At 48.5% G+C, this 16,465-nt stretch overlaps 1 protein-coding gene across 1 annotated transcript in view; it reads right to left on the minus strand.

Moving 5' to 3' along the window:
- Window positions 1–216: 216 nt before the first annotated feature.
- Window positions 217–16,465, minus strand: part of LOC8040113 (maternal protein tudor) — an 84,587-nt gene continuing 68,338 nt past the window's right edge. Inside the window, exons 11-12 of the mRNA XM_029974649.4 lie at window positions 4,515–4,747; window positions 217–3,363 (exon numbers count right to left, since the gene is read on the minus strand). Of these exons, the coding sequence (XP_029830509.3) occupies window positions 688–3,363; window positions 4,515–4,747 (2,909 nt within the window). The 3' untranslated portion in view covers window positions 217–687. The remainder of the gene's footprint in view (window positions 3,364–4,514; window positions 4,748–16,465) is intronic.

Here is a 16,465-nt window from a genome sequence, read left to right on the forward strand (position 1 = left end):
CCATGCCCCGTGCAAAACCGAATCCGTGAGCAGAGGAGTACATGCAAGGGATTTTAGAGAATTAATTTGCCATCACTCTACCTAATGTCTGCCATGGTCAATAACATTGTCCCAGTAAAATCATTTATTTGCAGTCTTAAAAAAAAAAAAAAAGAGTCTGCCTCACAAATAAAAATTTGTGTATTCCACTAGATAGCAACACAACAAACCAAACTCTGACCTAAGTTCAGTGGTACACACTGAGAAAATACATTTTATTCTTGCAACCAACATAGTATCATTTATTCGACACCAGGTACAAAATTGAATAACAGCCTAGTTATAAGACCCAGACGTTCTGCGGTATGGCTTCCAAAATGAACCTGTGAAAGTATATAGAATATTGAACACAGACATACAAAAAACAGGCAACTCCATTATCACTTTAAGTCGGAGCACTAGCCACAGCAATAAAAATTACCACAGGCATAAAGAATATAAGAATCATCAATGAAGAAAAAAAAATTGAAGAAAAACAAAACAAAAATTAGGCAACAGAACACATAAAACAACAAACGATAGAAAGCGTTGCACGTTACCACAAGGCACTTCCAGGAGTAACTACAGAACCGCGCCAAACACCATTCCGCCACGTCCTTCCCACTCCCCAAGCCAATCAAGTCACAGCGGGAGCAGAGATGCAGGCTCTCATTGGCCGCTCGCGCTGGGTGCTTCCACAAGTTCGGCGTTGGTGCAGACACCTGGGACAATACAGTCGTCCAGGCTCTTCTTGCGGTGTGTGGTACTCGGTGGTGGTGACGGTGTCAGTCTGCCCACGGCACCGTTGGTGGTTGGCGTATCACCCGAGCCTCCGACCTCAGCTGCCGGTGTGTCTGCGCCTGCGGCACAAACTTTGTCGACGACCTCCCGCACTTCGGCGGCCTCTTCCTTGTCTTCCGCGCCATCTGCTTTGTCTCCGGAAACCTCAGGAATCCTTGCGTCGTTCTGTTTGACCGCAGACACCTCTGGACTTGCGTCCTCGGTGTCGTCCGCTGGTTCTTTTGGGGGCTTGATGTCTACTTCAGCTTCTTTGGCAACGACTTCAACTTGTGGTTCGTCCAGCACTTTTTCCAACTCTCCCTGTTCCTTAATTTCGGCTGTTTGGACGTCTTCTTGAGAATTCTCGGTGGCCTTGTCTTCTGTTGGCTTCTGGTCCTTCACCGCCTCGTCCGCTGCGGCAGAAGATTCGGACTCCAACTGTTCTTGAGAATTCTCGGCGACCTCGTGTTCCGTTGGCTTCTGGTCCTTCACCGCTTCGTCTGCTGTGGCAGAAGACTCGGACTCCAACTGCTCGTCCTCGACGTTCGGAAGATCCACCATGCCCTTTTCCCTTGCCACCACACAAGTGACCGGTTCTGCAGCTGCATGTACATTCGGTTCCGCAGACGCATCTGTGTCCGTGCCTACACATGTATCCGTCTCCGGTTCTGGAACTGTCTTCAGATCAGTTTCTGCCGCACAAGATCCATCCAGCTCTTCAGCAGTGGCCACCAGAACTTGCGGTTCGTCTGAGGCTACCTCACCATCAGACTCCACTCCGTCATCCTTCGAGTCCTCGCGTGCTTCCGGCAGCGGAACGACATCAGCCTCTACATCTTCAACTTCGATGCTGCTCAGCAGTTCTTCGGGCTTACTCAACGGCGGGGCAACGTCCTTCGGAGTCGAGGTCTCAAAATTCTCCATAGACTCTGCCTCTTCGCCGTCCTCTCGAATACTGCTAGGCAGCTCTTCTGTCTCGCTCAGACGTGTGGCGTCGTCGCTAGGTGAGGAGGTCTCCAAGTTCTCCGTGGGCTCCTTCACGACTGGGCTCTCTTCGGCGGTCACTTCCAGGGTGGAGTCGCCGGTGGCACGATTGCCGAGGACGTCGATGCCCATGTCAAGCAAGCGGACCACGTGCCGACCGTCACGTTCCCCAAGGAACTCGGCGAGCAGCACACATGACTCGTCGTCCACCAGCGCCCGAAACTTATCCGTCGCCTCCGTGACGCAGTCCGCCTCCGCGATATCCAACGTGCAGCGTATTGCAAGCGCCGGAACCTCGAACAATGCCTCCACCGGCGAGAGGATTTCCCTGAGCTCTACGGTCTCGGAGTTGCCATAGTCAACGTAGAAGACCCGCGCTCCCGCAGCGTCCACGCTTGTCACGGTCGCCCGACAGTAAACCCCGTCGTCGTAATGCGCGACGCAAGGCGCACCTTCGCTCGCCTCAAAGACCTTCCCGTCGCCGGACACACCCTGTAGGGCGGTCGCGACGAACTCCAGCTCGGTGCGACGGTCCTTCAGCTGGACATAGAAATCGGTGGGACCCTCGGAGTGACAGATCTCGACGTGAAGTTTCTGGTTCAGCGGAACCGAAATGGAGCCGTATGTTTTCTTCGGTGCGTCCGCCTGTCCGATTGACTCCGCCCCTTCAGACTTCTCGACTACGGCGGGCTCCTCTGGCACTTTCACCCCCAGCAGCTCTGCAATGTCGTTGCCGTCCGCGTCGACAAGCCTCACCGTCGCTGGCGGGCCCTCCTCCAGCACCTCCACCCGTAGCGTCGCATCCTCAGTTGCCTCCTTGAATTTGTCCAGGAGGTCCCCATCCAATGCGGAGACGCCGCTCAGCCGACACTCAAAGCAGAATGGCTCCGGCGCCGCCTCCGCGTCTGTGAGCGCAACCACAGAGTCCACCGTCTCCGCATTGCCGTAGTCAATAAACCGCGCGCTCAGCGTCCCCTCCTCGCCGATCCCCTCGATTCGGGCGCGATACCACCGCTCGTCCGCCGCGTAGAGCGCCGCGCACAGGTGCCCGGGGGCGGGGCCCTCCAGCGGGGCTGCCTCGCCTGCACCCAGCCTCTCCTGCAGGCTCTCCGACAACTCCGTGAGCGTGTCGTCCCGCTCTGTCGTGATCACGTAGAACGAGTCGAGCCGGTCCACATGGCTGACGTAGCCTTCCACAACCTTTGCGGCGGGCGACACGCAAAGGGCGGCGTCTTCCGAAGGTGTGTCTTCAGCGGCATCCTCGCTTCCCGCGAGCTTGGCCTTCACAAGCGCACCCACGTCCTGGCCTCCCTTGGACATCCGGACCGTCACTTCAGGACCCCACGTGACGACTTCGAGTTCAAGCTCCGCGTCGAGGACGAGCTCTTGGAACTCCTTGACAGCCGCCGGGTTCGTGCCGATCTCTCGGCCGCCGTCCAGCTTGCACTTGTAGCAGAACGGGGGCACGTCCAGGAACTCGGGGCCAATCTCGCGCACTTCCTCCACCTCGTCGGCGTTGCCGTAATCCACGAACTGGACACGCGAGTCGCTCAGCACCTTGGCGCGATACCAAAGGTTGTCCTGTAAAGCAGATGACAGTGAACAAACTGAAGGCACGTTAACACAGTACGTGGGAATCCGTGACCACGAAAAAACCTCGCTTGAGAGAACCGGACTTCAATGAACACGCCAAACAACAAACGCGTTAACCATCCTTTGCCGCAGCATAGCCTCAATATACACCAGTCTGGTGCTCGTCGCTGCCGTGAAGAATGCAGAGTTCTGGGCCGTCGACGGAAGCACAGCACCTCGTATTTTGCGGAGCTTGAACATCCCACGGCCAAGTGGACAAAAACGGCAGCTTGCGAAAGGAGCTTTTGGAAATGGTCTACAGGCCTCGTTTTCGCTCAACATCCTCCCGTCATGAAATATGGCAGACGCCGGCGCTGGTTCACTTCTGGCACATGTTCTAAATGTGCAGGTGGTGCTCCCAACCTAAAGAAAGCATGCCGACGCCGTGATCGTCTATGCTGGCCAAATTGCATTTTGCACCGAAACTGTCGCAAACAAAGTCGGGAAAGGCTCCAGGCACCGAAATGACTGCGCCCACAAGCTGCAGGCACACAAACACGTGTTTCTATAATAACGACAGACTGAAAACAAGAGGACAAAAGGTTCCCGAGGTGCTGGAGCGTTGCAAATGGTAAAAAGCTCGCGCTGGAGGCGGGACGATTGAAACACTTACCTGTCCTTTTCATTACGTCGGAAACACCTCGTAGAGGCACCGGCATGAAAATAGCTCTTACACACCTTACAGATTTTAACTAAACGGCGAGTTTCTTTCGGATCTATGCACAGCCTTTTTAAAATTATTGTCTGTAGCACCGTCCAATGTAATTTACTGTTGTCGTGAAAGAATGATGCGCGAAGGAAGTCTAATTTGGGACTAATTTCGACCACCCGCGGATCCTTTGACGCGCAACAGAAATCTTGGTTACATGGCGCCTTTTTAATAATGAGCCTCTGTCAGATTGCAGCACCTTGGCGGTATTCAAACCCACATCCTGAAAATACAAAAAACCAACCCCGTCTAAAAAAAAAAAAAGTGTGTCAAGGTTAGTTGATAGTGGTGCCACTGCATTTGTTGCCAAACAAACAAAGAAGCAGACAGTGGCTCCAGTTCAAAGTGGGAACTTTATGGCAGAGCCCGTGCCCCGAAATGAGCCACTCACCTGCGAGTAGAGGGCGACGCAAGGAAGCTTAGGCACCAGCTGGACCCTGGGGTCCTGGCCCGTGGCGTAGCGCTCCTGCAGGCGTGCCGACAGCTCCTCCAGGGCCTGCTCCTGATCCATGCGCATGGCGTAGAAGCAGCACAAGTCATCCACATGCATCACGTACACCGCCATCTTGCCGGAGATCTTGGACAGCGGCGGGTAGCAGGGCAGGATCACATGGCCGCTCTGACCTGCAGCGGCGGCAGCGACGGAGACGGACACTTTCGGAGAGTCGCTTACATTTACCATTTTCAAAATTCAGTGCCATCCAGTGGCTGAAAAAGCAGTTCTGTTTTTGACAAATTAACAGCAGTCGTGAAACTGTACTTTATTTATTTATTTTAACAGACTGCCAGCCGTGAGGACAAGGCAGGTTGATATGCCTTTTAGAATTACAGTCACTTACCGTATTTACTTGAATCTAACGCGCCCTTGATTGTAACGTGCACCCATTTATTAAAATCCGGAAAAAAAAAAAAAAAAAAAAAAAGCGATGAATTTGATTGTTACGTGCACCAGATTCTGTAGCTCGGATTCAGAAATGAAACTATTTCTTACTTGGAACAATGAAGGTTTATTTCAAATGCTTCAATCTTGCAATAAAATGAACGGTGCTGTTTCTCGTTGGCAAGGTCGTCATCACGACGCCGGTCCAGGGCAGCGCCCGTGGGGCGCTATGCATCACTCGTCATCGCTGTCGGACGACTCCTTATCGCTGACAACGGTCCAAAGCATTTCATCTTCGGTGCCGTCCATAGCGTTAGAAATTCCGCAGTTCTTGAAGGCCTTGATAACCATGGCAGACGGGATCATGCACCACACATCTTTCGGCCATCCGGCGAAGTCCTGCAGCGAGGCACGCTTCATCCTATTGCTGGGCGTGAATTTGTGGCAGCCATCAACAAGCCACTCAGTGTAGAGCACCCGAATCCAGTCTTTCACCGGCCTGTTAAAAGAAACATCCAGCGGCTGCAACTGCGATGCCATGCAGCCGGGTATCACGACAAGGTCGGTGTGGCACGCGCTAAGCTTGCTCTTGATGTGCTCGTCGAGGTGGCACCTGAACGCGTCTAGAACAAGCATCGCGCGCAGGCCTAAACTTGCTCTGGGTCTCCTCTGCCACACGTGGTCAATCCAATCTGCAACCAAGTCCGTGGTCATCCACCCCTTCTCATTTGCCTGCACGATCATTCCGTTGGGGAACAGGATTCCTTTTGGAAGCATCTTGCGTTTGAAGATAAATAGGGGGGCAGTTTGTGCCCGTCCGCAGTGCAGCAAAGCATTGCAGTGACTCTAGTCTTTTTGTGACCGGAAGATAAGACGCAAACTTGCTTTGCTCCCTTCTTTTCCATGGTTGTGGTGGCAGGCATATCGAAGTATAGTGGCGTGCGGTCGGCATTTTTGATTTGCCTGAGCTGGTAGTGGTTCTCGCGGCGCAAACTCAAAACGTACCGCTGAAAAGCGTTCAGCTTTTCTTCAAACTCTGCAGGCAATTTCTGGCATATGCCTGTCCGTCGTCGAAGTGAAAAGCATTTTCTTTTCATGAAGTTTGTCACGCAGCCCCTGCTGGCTTTGAAGTCTCTCCGCGTTAGCCTTTGTTGTAACGCTAACTGCATTCGCCTGAATTTTGAGCAGCTGTTGTCACCGGTCTCTCTGCCGCTCGATGCTGTTATACATATTCTACAAGTTGGTCTTCTGTTTCGGGGAATCGGCCCTTCTTCAGTCCACTGAATCCCTTCCGCACTGACTTGCTGGTCAAAATCCTTTCTTTCTGCTTGCGCCAGTCCCGCACGCAAGTTTCTGGAACACTAAACGCACATGATGTGGCCCGATTTCCATCGCTCCCTGCACACAATATCACTTCTTTTGAATCCAGCATCATAGAGAATGCGGCGTGTTTTTGCAGTGGCAACTTCCATGCTGACACGAACACAAGGAACACATGACTACGCGCTGGCTACGCTCTAAGCCTTTCAGCTTCTCAGCCAAGGAGAATAGAAGGGCAGGGGAGGGCATGACGTCAGCCGCGTAGCCTCCACAAGCCATGCTCCCTTGACGCCTCGCCTCTCTCATTTTCCTCCTTACTCTCCTTACTTATTTATTTATTTATTTTACCCTCAGGGCGTGAGCATTACAGAGGGGGAAGTGGTTGCATGAGATTAAAAAAAAAAAAAAAGAACAGACACAGATACACAGGAAATACAATCAGTGTAGATTAGAAAAAAATACTTTCCAAGGCTTTTTTAAGGGGGGATACGGCCACGAAATTCCATTCTTTTCCGAAAAAATGCATTTTCAAAAAATATTATATTTGGGTTCACTATGTTCTGAAGCATAGTTTCAGAGAGTTTTATTTATAAATGCGCATTATTTATTTCGCAAAAAATTATTTTCGGCAAGCTCGCGGCTGCGCGCGGCGACCCGCCGAGCAAGCAGACGGCGAAGTTCGGCATTTTCAAATTAGGCCTACTCCGCGCTCGTTCGACGCAGCCGAGATATCTTACCCTCGTTGGAAGCGCCGTTTCTTCTAGTTTCTGCCCATAGAAGCTTGCTACGTTTGAGGCTATCTGTGTCCCGGGAGAACCCCGTACATACAAGCAGAAAAAACGTGAGAACTATGATACCAGCAATCCCATTGGTTGTGACCCGAAACAGGGCTCGCGATTGGCCGCCTCACGCGCTATCGGCAGCTTCTTTCGCTTCTGATCGTGTCGCTAGTTTGCCGCTGTTTAGATTCGTTTTCCCTCTTTGTTCCCGGTAGTTTTTCTGCCGAGAAATGCCTGCTTCCAAAGTTAGCACTCGCAGTAGCTTTGGCCGGCGTTCTCAACGGCGGAAACAAAGGACCGGCGGAGACGGGGACCCGTCTCCGCCACCGTCGTCACAATCTCCAAGCTCAACTGGTGCTTGGCGGACATCGGAGCGTACAGCTTCATCTCCGAATCGGATGTGCTGACCACGTTCGAGAGGAAGCTCAGCCTGCGCGATTTCGACGCGGGGATTACGGACGACCCGGAGCTGACAGACGCTCCCGTTGAAAAGCCCCTGAACGGCTCCTCAATGTGTCCGCCATGCAGACTCTTGTTGCGATTTTACTCTGCCTCAAGTGCCACGGAAAACTACTGAGCTTGCAAGAAGTTGACATCAACCTTTGGTTTGTTGTTAGCTGCTCGACTTGCGGAGACATCGTCGCGACACCGCACTCACCATCAATCGGCAAGTTTCGAGAGAATGAACTCGCGGTACGTCTAGGCGTCGTTGGAAGAGATTGTGGCATCAGTTTCACAAAGCTCACGAATCTCTTCAGGGGCCTCAACGCACTGCCCTCCTCATGCTCATGTAGTTGAAGGTGCCACCAATGACTCGGGTAAATTTCCAGTTTCTGGCATCGTCCGAAAAAAAAAAAAAAAAAAAAAAAAAAAAAAAAAAAAAAAAGTTAAAACTTCAAACTCATTTTTCTCAGTTTCACTTTTTGGCAGGAATTCTTGTTTTAGGAAAGCTATCATTTGACATTCTGAATACAGAGGGACATCATTCAAGGTTTTCTGGGACAAATTTTCTGGGGAACAAGATAGACTACTTCACAGTTCAAAAAATCTACTCCTTCATGAAAAAAAAAAAATTTTCTTTGAAACAAAAATTTTACATTTTCTTTTTAAATTTTGGGATGTTCTTATTTTTGTTATAATTGAATATTTTGCAATTTATTTTTTTATCTAGGTTGCACTGTGGGTATTGTTCTTCATATTAAAGCAAAAAGTTTGCCACCAGCTAATTTTATTTTTCTACGATAGACTTCCTAATGAAGTGTCTTTTCTCTGAAGTGCGAGAACCGTAGCATGCTGTAAAGTTGACCAATAATGCTAAAACTTTGCAGATTATCCTTCCTCATAGTGCTGAAATAACCCTCAAAATTTGAACCAAACTGGGTGAAGGGTTCAAAAGTTGACCCTCCCAGGCCATATCCCCCCCTTAAAAAGGACGTGATCTATGATCGAGACTACGGGTGCAGCCAGGTGGTTCCAGTCAAAGGATGTAGACGGTATGAAGAAATGGTGAAAGACGTTGGTGCGAGCATATGGGATGCCAACTTTGTGTTGATGGTCAAGTCTAGGTGAAACGTAAAGAGGAGGTATAATTAGCTTATTACGCAGCGTCTGATTAGTGAAGTAAATTTTCTGAAACAAACTTAGACGGGCTATTTTTCTACGAGTTGATAATTCAGGAAGAGAAAGATTAGACTTCATAGTGCTTACGCTGGCTGTCCGATGGTAATTCGAAAATATAAATCTAACAGAACGATTTTGGACGGCTTTAATCAGATCAATTAGTATAGACTGACCAGGGTCCCAAACAGAAGATACATATTCCAGCTTTGATCATACACGGGTTTTATAAAGAATTAACTTCAAAGACTGGGGTGCTAAAAAAAAAATTCCTTTTAAGAAAACCTAGCATGCGATTAGAGTTGTTATTGATGTAGGTAATGTGAGTCCTCCATGATAAATCAGATGCAATATGAACCCCTAAATACTTATAGGCCGTAACTAATTCAAGGGGATGGTTATTTAGCGTATAATGGGGCTGAGATGAAGTATGAGACACTCTTATACCCTTACATTTGCTAGAGTTTAGTACCATAGACCACGAGTCGCACCAGCTGGAAACAGAGTTAATATCGTTTTGTAGTAGGTTAGAATCAGAATCATGAGTAATTTCTCTATAAATAACGCAGTCATCAGCAAATAAAGACATTTTTGAGGATACATGAGAGGGTAGATCGTTAATGTATATAAGGAATAATAACGGACCAAGCACAGAACCTTGAGGAACACCTGATGTTACTGATACCATAGTAGAGCTTGTGTTGTTCACGTTGACAAATTGTTTACGGTTCGTTAGAAATGAATGTATCCACGTGAGTACCGCCGGATCAATATTTAGTTTACTAAGCTTGGACAAGAGTAAGGTATGGGGCACTTTATCAAAGGCTTTAGAGAAGTCTAGAAATACGCAATCTACTTTGGAGCAAACGTCAACGATAGAATGAAGGTCGTGCGTGAATGATACAAGTTGTGTTTCGCATGAGAATGTCTTTCGAAAGCCGTGTTGAAAGCGACAGAAAAACTTATTTGATTCTAGAAAATTGACTACGTTAGAATAAATGATATGCTCTAAAATTTTGCTTGGGACACTGGTCAGTGAAATTGGGCGAAAGTTTCAAGGGTTGAATTTATCACCTCCTTTGTGAACTGGGACCACCTTGGCTACCCTCCAGTTGTCTGGCAAAATACCTTGTTCTAAGGATTGAGAAAATATACTCGCAAGGAGAATGGAGGAGTACATTCTAGTATTCCTCAAAAACTTGGAGTTTATACTGCCTATACCACATGACGAGGATAGTTTAAGGGAATCAATTATGTTCACAATGCCTTCAAGACTAATTGATATGGGGTACATGGGGAGATAGTCATAGCACATGTATGTTTGATCATTACTTATAGGGAGGTCAGAAAAACAGCTGACAAAAATAGCATTGAGTTCATTGGCACACTCTTCACAAGAAATAGGGCTACCATCATCGGCTCTGAGCTCTACAACTGTACTACTTTTCTCTTTCGTGGTGTTCCAGAACTGGCAGGGGTTATTAATTAGCATAGATGGTAATGTACAATTAAAGCAAGTACTTTTCGCACTACACACAGCTGTCATGTACAAATCAGCAGAGGCATGGTATGCGTCCCATCAGTGAGCTGTGGGATCACGCTTAGCGGCACGGAAAAAACGTTTTTTCTTGTTCCTAAGTCTCCCGATTGTTCTAGTAAACCATGGTGCATTCGAGTTCGGGTAAATTCTTTTGAGTGGGATGTGTGACTCAAGAAGCTCATTTACTTTTAGTTTGAATATATTCCAATTTTTGTTAAGGCGAGACACTGGTTCTAAAATGGACTATTTTATTTTTGCAGCTATACTAATGAAAGCACTGTGCATATGTGTTCCTTCTTCCTCAATTCAAATATGAAACCAGTTTCAAAATATCTCAATTAGTTTTCAAGTTATAAAAAATAGTGTTGCCTAATTTGGTTAATTTCTTACGGGTCGTTAAGGCCATTTTGAACACAAAATAATTTTTTTATTGATGTAGATGCATAGCTAAAGGTCTGCCATGCATTATAAAGCTATTTATATTTTCACAAAATTACATTATAATATAAAAATGTACTAATTATACTAATTATGACACTAATGAGGTCGCATTATTTATCATAAAATTTTCGTTGTCATTATAAACTGCAAAAAAATAGCTTTACTCCATAGTCCAGTCCCTTCTGAATAAAACCGTATAAAAAGTTTCAAAATGCTACGATAAAAACCTCATGAAAACCCCCGTAAGGCTAAGCACGTTGACAAAAAACATGAAGATGAGAAAATCAAAGTTAAAGTTTTGACATTGAACATAGAAAATTGTGTGAACAATGATAAATAATAATTGCCACCAAGGTGTAGTCTAAGCCTTCATGAACAACTTGACATAAAAGATGATGTAATCCATTTATGGGAACATTAGGAAAAAAATATGAAAGAAGTAAAGAACGAGTGAAATGTTGATAAAATCACATTTTCCTGTTTCGACGCTGACTACAATAAATTATGTGAAAACCCTTATGCAATAATAGTTATCAAGATGTAGTGTAGTGCATTCTGAACAAATCATTTTAAAAATTGCAATAATTTGTTTTTGAGAAGATTGCAAAAATGGTGAAGAATTACTGATATAGGCTAAAAATTGCTTCTAAAGTGATGAGCCGACAACTTTGGACAACGGGAGAGGCGAGCAAGAGTTTCAAGCTCCAAACGTAATTTTGTTTGGCCCTGAAAAGGGCCTTTGTTCCACATGGCACTGGAAAAAGCCATTACAGCTGTCCTGGGCTGTAATCTCGTGATGCTCCTGCCTGGTGTCGCTTGGAAAACCTCTCCTTCACGCTACTGCTGCTCTGGTGCACCGCGTTTGCTTTACGTAAACGGAGACTGTCCTTTTCGATGCTTCGGCGGACAAGGCAGTCACCGGTGGCGTAGCCCAGGCCTGCAGCAATGGACTCGTTGGTCGCTCTCCTTCCCTGGTTGTAGACAGCAACAGCTTCAGCCGCAGCCCTCTTCACGCTGTCCAGGGAGGCATTCGCATTCTTTGAAGTCTGCGTCCAGATCACCGAATGCAGGCTCTCACTGGCATTCTGCGTCTTTCCCTCACTACACCGTGCCAACAGGTCTTCATTGCTGAGCCTTTCAAACACTGGCTCAAGTGCAGCCCGAACGCAATCCGGAAGAGGATTCTTGTGCGGCGGCGGAGGCTCACTGTTTGCCAAGGCCCTGTTGTACTTGCACCAGGACTCCGCTCCCTCGGGGCACTTGCTGTGGTCTGGGGCGCTGTCTGTTGAGGTCATGTGCAGGAGTGTGGCTTCCACCGCCCTCTTCATCCCTGGAACGTCATGGCTGTTGTTCCTGAGAGCATAGCCGTAATAGTTGGTGATCTTCTTGATCTTTTCCTGTGTCAGCTTTCCTCTCCCACCAAGTGACTCGCCTTGTGCCTTCTTCTTCTCAACAACGTTGCGCAAGGCAGCTCCCATCCGCTTGTGGACGTGGTTCACGCAATCCTTCTTCTCTATCTTGATGAAGCCGTAAACCTTCGCTTCAGACAAGGCATGGAATGTCCGGCTGTCCCCATCCGAAAGGACGGTGGTGTAGCGGAGACCATGCTTGGTCAGAGACCTCTGGAACATTGTGAGCGCAGCCTCCACCTCCATACGGCCAGCATTGCAGTCAATGTTCCTCTGGCAGTCGTGGGTTGCGTACCAGTCGCTGTAGCCATCGTCCTCGGGCTCCGGTCCCAAGGCACATCCAAGGCAGAAGTTGGAGTACACAACATGGTCGATGACGAGGCCAGAGTACAACTCCACAATGCAGCCTACACCAATGTGGGAGCTGCGTCCTCGGGTCATCCATGATCCGTCGAAGATGACATCGATGTTGCCAATGGGGTTCATAAAGCCTGTGTAGAGCCCCTTGACGACAGCAACACTGGCAGCTTCACTGTCGGTTGCTGCATTCTCACATGCCCGCACAAGCGTTTTCAGGTGTCCCTGGTACGTCTTGTGGTGCAGGCCCCGATGAGAAATGTTCATGGAGGCACAGAAGTCTGCCAAGGCTGTCACTCCTTTGCCAATGGATTGGATCCCCTTCATGGCCCTCATGTTCACTTCAAAGGGAGTGATCTTCGCTGTTCCAGCAACCCTGGGAGAGGAGAACTGCTTCTTCTGGAAGTCGCAAGTGCTGCAGACGAGCACAAGCTTGACGGCCAAGCCGTACTCCTTGTCCGCGGCCTTGCTGAGCGTGAGAGATCCCACACCGCAGCTTCCACACCTCGCGTGCGCGAAGAGGTCGTTGAGGACTTTCATGTCGACGATGACAAACTGGGTCCCGGCATCGCTTGTTTGGCATGATCCGTTGACTTCAAGCAGATCGAACTTCCGCTGGGTCGCCGACTTCTCCGATAAACTGCGCTTGCTTTGCTCCGATCGCTCGGCGCGCTGCGCTTGCTCGGCCGTGGAGTAGTAGGTAGAGTCGACGCGAGTGGTGCCGGCAAAACTTGAGCCATCCGGACCAGAGCTTGAGGCCGCAGCATCGTCAACGGGAAGGCTAGCCGATGGTCCCGGCAGATCCAATGCGTTCGGCAGTGGCGCAGATCGTAGCGGCGCACTTGCAGGTGTTGTCTTCCGCTTGTTCCACGCACGTCGCGTCTTCCTCCCAAACGTCCGCCGCGTACTCTCTTTCAATCGAGAGTCCCCCGGCATCTCGATCGCTCGAAATAAAACTCCCGCAACTTCGTAGCGAGAAACCAACGATGTCCGACGCGAACGCGCGAACGTAAACGATTTCGAAACAACGTGCACTCAGCCGCGGAACGAACAAAGCGACGGGCCAAAACGAAGCAGACGTCGCTTCTCCACGATCCCCTTGCGCTGCTGGAGGCGCGCGCGCCAAGAGGAGGAAAGGAGCAAAAGTGGAAAGGGGCGCGTCTTGGCCTATGACAGGCGCGCGCGGCACGACGTACCCGTGACATACGCGCGCGGGCCAATGAGCAATCGTTATTCCGGTCGTGAAAACACGTGGAATGTGGACGCTCTCCAAGGTTGTCGCGATAGTGAGTGGGATGAGGACGTAGGGAAGAGAACCAGCTCTCCAACAAGACCAAGATGGCCGCGATCCGACGATCGGTCGTGAAGCGACGCGGGCGCGCAGTTTGACTATTTTTTGCGTTTGATTCGCGATTCGAGCGTCGCGGAGGCATCGTATTTATCGTTTTTTTTATACTTAGACGTCGAATAGGACATTGAAACTTCGCAGGCAGGTACTTCAGACTATATTCTATCCAAACATGTGATTTTTGAAAAACCCCAAATTTCGCGATTTTTTACCATTTTAAGACCCGCGTCTCGCCTTAACTGAACGCCTGAAAAAACCACTTAGAAAAGTGTCTAAAAACAATGCCAATTCACTATTAATAGCGTTGAAGTCTGCTTTACCATAATCCCAAATTGTTTTAATAGTATTAGAAGTAGCTTGCAAAGGTATATTTAAATCAATATGTAGTAAGCAGTGGTCGCTCAAACCAGGCAGGTACAAAATAGATGATAATAAGTCTGGACATGTCGTCAACACAAAATCTAAAATATTTGCGGAGGTAGAAGTAATTCGTGTAGGTTGATCAACTAGTTGAGAAAGATTGAACTCAGAACATAAATTAATGAAGTCATTCCCTTCTGATGAAAATGGGTGTACAGTAGGCGGTGCAGTAGACCACTTAATGCTAGGAAAATTAAAATCACCGAAAAGAACAATTTGTGACGTAGGAAACCGACTAACGATTGCATTAACCGAATCATGCAAATGTTCACAAAAGGAAGACGAAGCGTTGGGTGGCCGATAGCACACACCCAAAATTAATTGCTTGTAGTTTACAGTTACGCTGACCCAAAGCATTTCTAAGTCGGTTAAAACATCGACAACGTTTGAGACTATACCATCGGCCACAGCAATAAGAACTCCCCCACTCATTCTTTCACCTCGATCCTGCCAATATACTTTAAATTTCTTAACGCACGTAAATATTTCACTGCTCCAAACTTTACTAGACGGCCATGTTTCAGTTAACAATAATTTCGCAATCAGAGGACTCAATAATTGAACTAAGATCGTCCCGGCAGCGCATGACGCTTCGAATGTTGCAAAAGAGTAAAGGAACATTACGTGTCTTGAGGCAGCGGCTTGAACCAATCCCCCCAAAATCCTATCTGGATGTCGCCCCGGTCGATGCCGAAGCCCCGCTGTTTTCAGCTTCGTCATTAACTGCCCGCACGGCGCCAGTGGTAACAACCTCGTAAACGCTGTCCTTAGTGAAGTCGTATGCGTATATCTTTTTGTTGATGAGCAATTTGTTATATTTTAGTTTAAACGCAGCATTTTTTGATTTTCCAAAATAGATTAGTTTAGATCTAGCTTGGCGTGTCGCCGGTGAGAAATCTTCACTGACCGCCTCCCATACCTCTGTTGTAATCAAGCACAACCTGGGGTTTGAGGATTGGCTGGTTGTCTTTTCTTTGTTTTCCTGTGTCTATCAGGTTTGTTGCGTCATGAGAGGTTGAAAGTAAGATTACGGGCTTCTTGTCCTGCCATGTCACAGCCATCAGTCCACGGGAGAAAAGACTGCGACAGTCACCCTTTTGAAGCTTGATTTTTTTCAGCTCCTGCGGCATGTTCTTTCGAAGCACCCTAACTGTCCCGACAGCGTTAGACCCCGCTTCCTTGATGTGAAGAAAGAGTAGCGGGGACGAGTACCAGTTGCCTGTATAGGTGGTGTGACCATTTCCAAGACGGTCTCCCACAAGGTCGATTACAACAGCCTCGCTGCATAAGATTCCAGCTGTTGCCGGGGTCCTCTCACTTTTGCCCGTGAAAATAGAAAAGTTCAGGCAGTATCTGCTTGACGACTCGCACAGCTTGTAAAATTTGATTCCAAAGCGCGCGCGCTTCGACGGATTGAATTGAATGTAGGACAGACGACCACGAAACTTCTTGAGGCTCTCGTCTACCGCCAGTCCCTATCCTGGAGAATACGACTCGCCAAACACCTTCAAAACATAGTCCAGGACTGGATGCAGCTTTCGAAGTTTGTCGTCATCAACTGGCAGGCTGTTGTCGCACAGGTGAAGGTATCGTGAGAGCGCCCAAAACCGTTGCCTGGGCATCACAAACGCGAAGAAGGGCGTGCTAATGACGCTTCTCCGAGACCAGTAGGCTTGAATGCTGCTTTTTTTCACTTGGCTCATGAGAATACAAAGGGCAAAGTACGCCTTCATCTCACCTGGAGTTGTGGGAAACCACGAAGGGTCCGGAGAGGAGGCCTGCTTCTCAAGTGCGTAGGCATTCGTGTGACGTGCAAGCATCTGCCAAAAGTCTTCGCCTATCAAAGCATTGAACATTGAGAGGACTGTAGGACTGTCCCCTAGAGCTATCTGAATAGTTCTCTTTACACCTGGTGCTCCGGCGAAAGGGATCTTCGCGACTTTGTCGGCGCTGTCGTCGTCCTCCCATTGCCAGGCGTCAAGCCTTGGAGCTTTCTATGGTGGTGGCGCGACGGACACCAAAGAATCAAGTGGTTCTTCTGAGTCCGAAGCGTCAGCATCGTTGTCACTGTCCGAATCACTGCTTTCGATGTCCATGGTGAATTCCAGGTCGTCACCAGTCGTCATCATCACTTTTAAACACCTGATCAAGAATCTCCTCGCTAGTGAGACACCTCCTCTTCCGCGACGCCATGTTTTCATACAAAGAAAAAGAACTGCAAACTTCTTCCT

Source organism: Ixodes scapularis, unplaced genomic scaffold, assembly GCF_016920785.2.
Source record: "Ixodes scapularis isolate PalLabHiFi unplaced genomic scaffold, ASM1692078v2 PGA_scaffold8__174_contigs__length_109621045, whole genome shotgun sequence".
Classification (NCBI taxonomy): Eukaryota; Metazoa; Arthropoda; class Arachnida; order Ixodida; family Ixodidae; genus Ixodes; species Ixodes scapularis.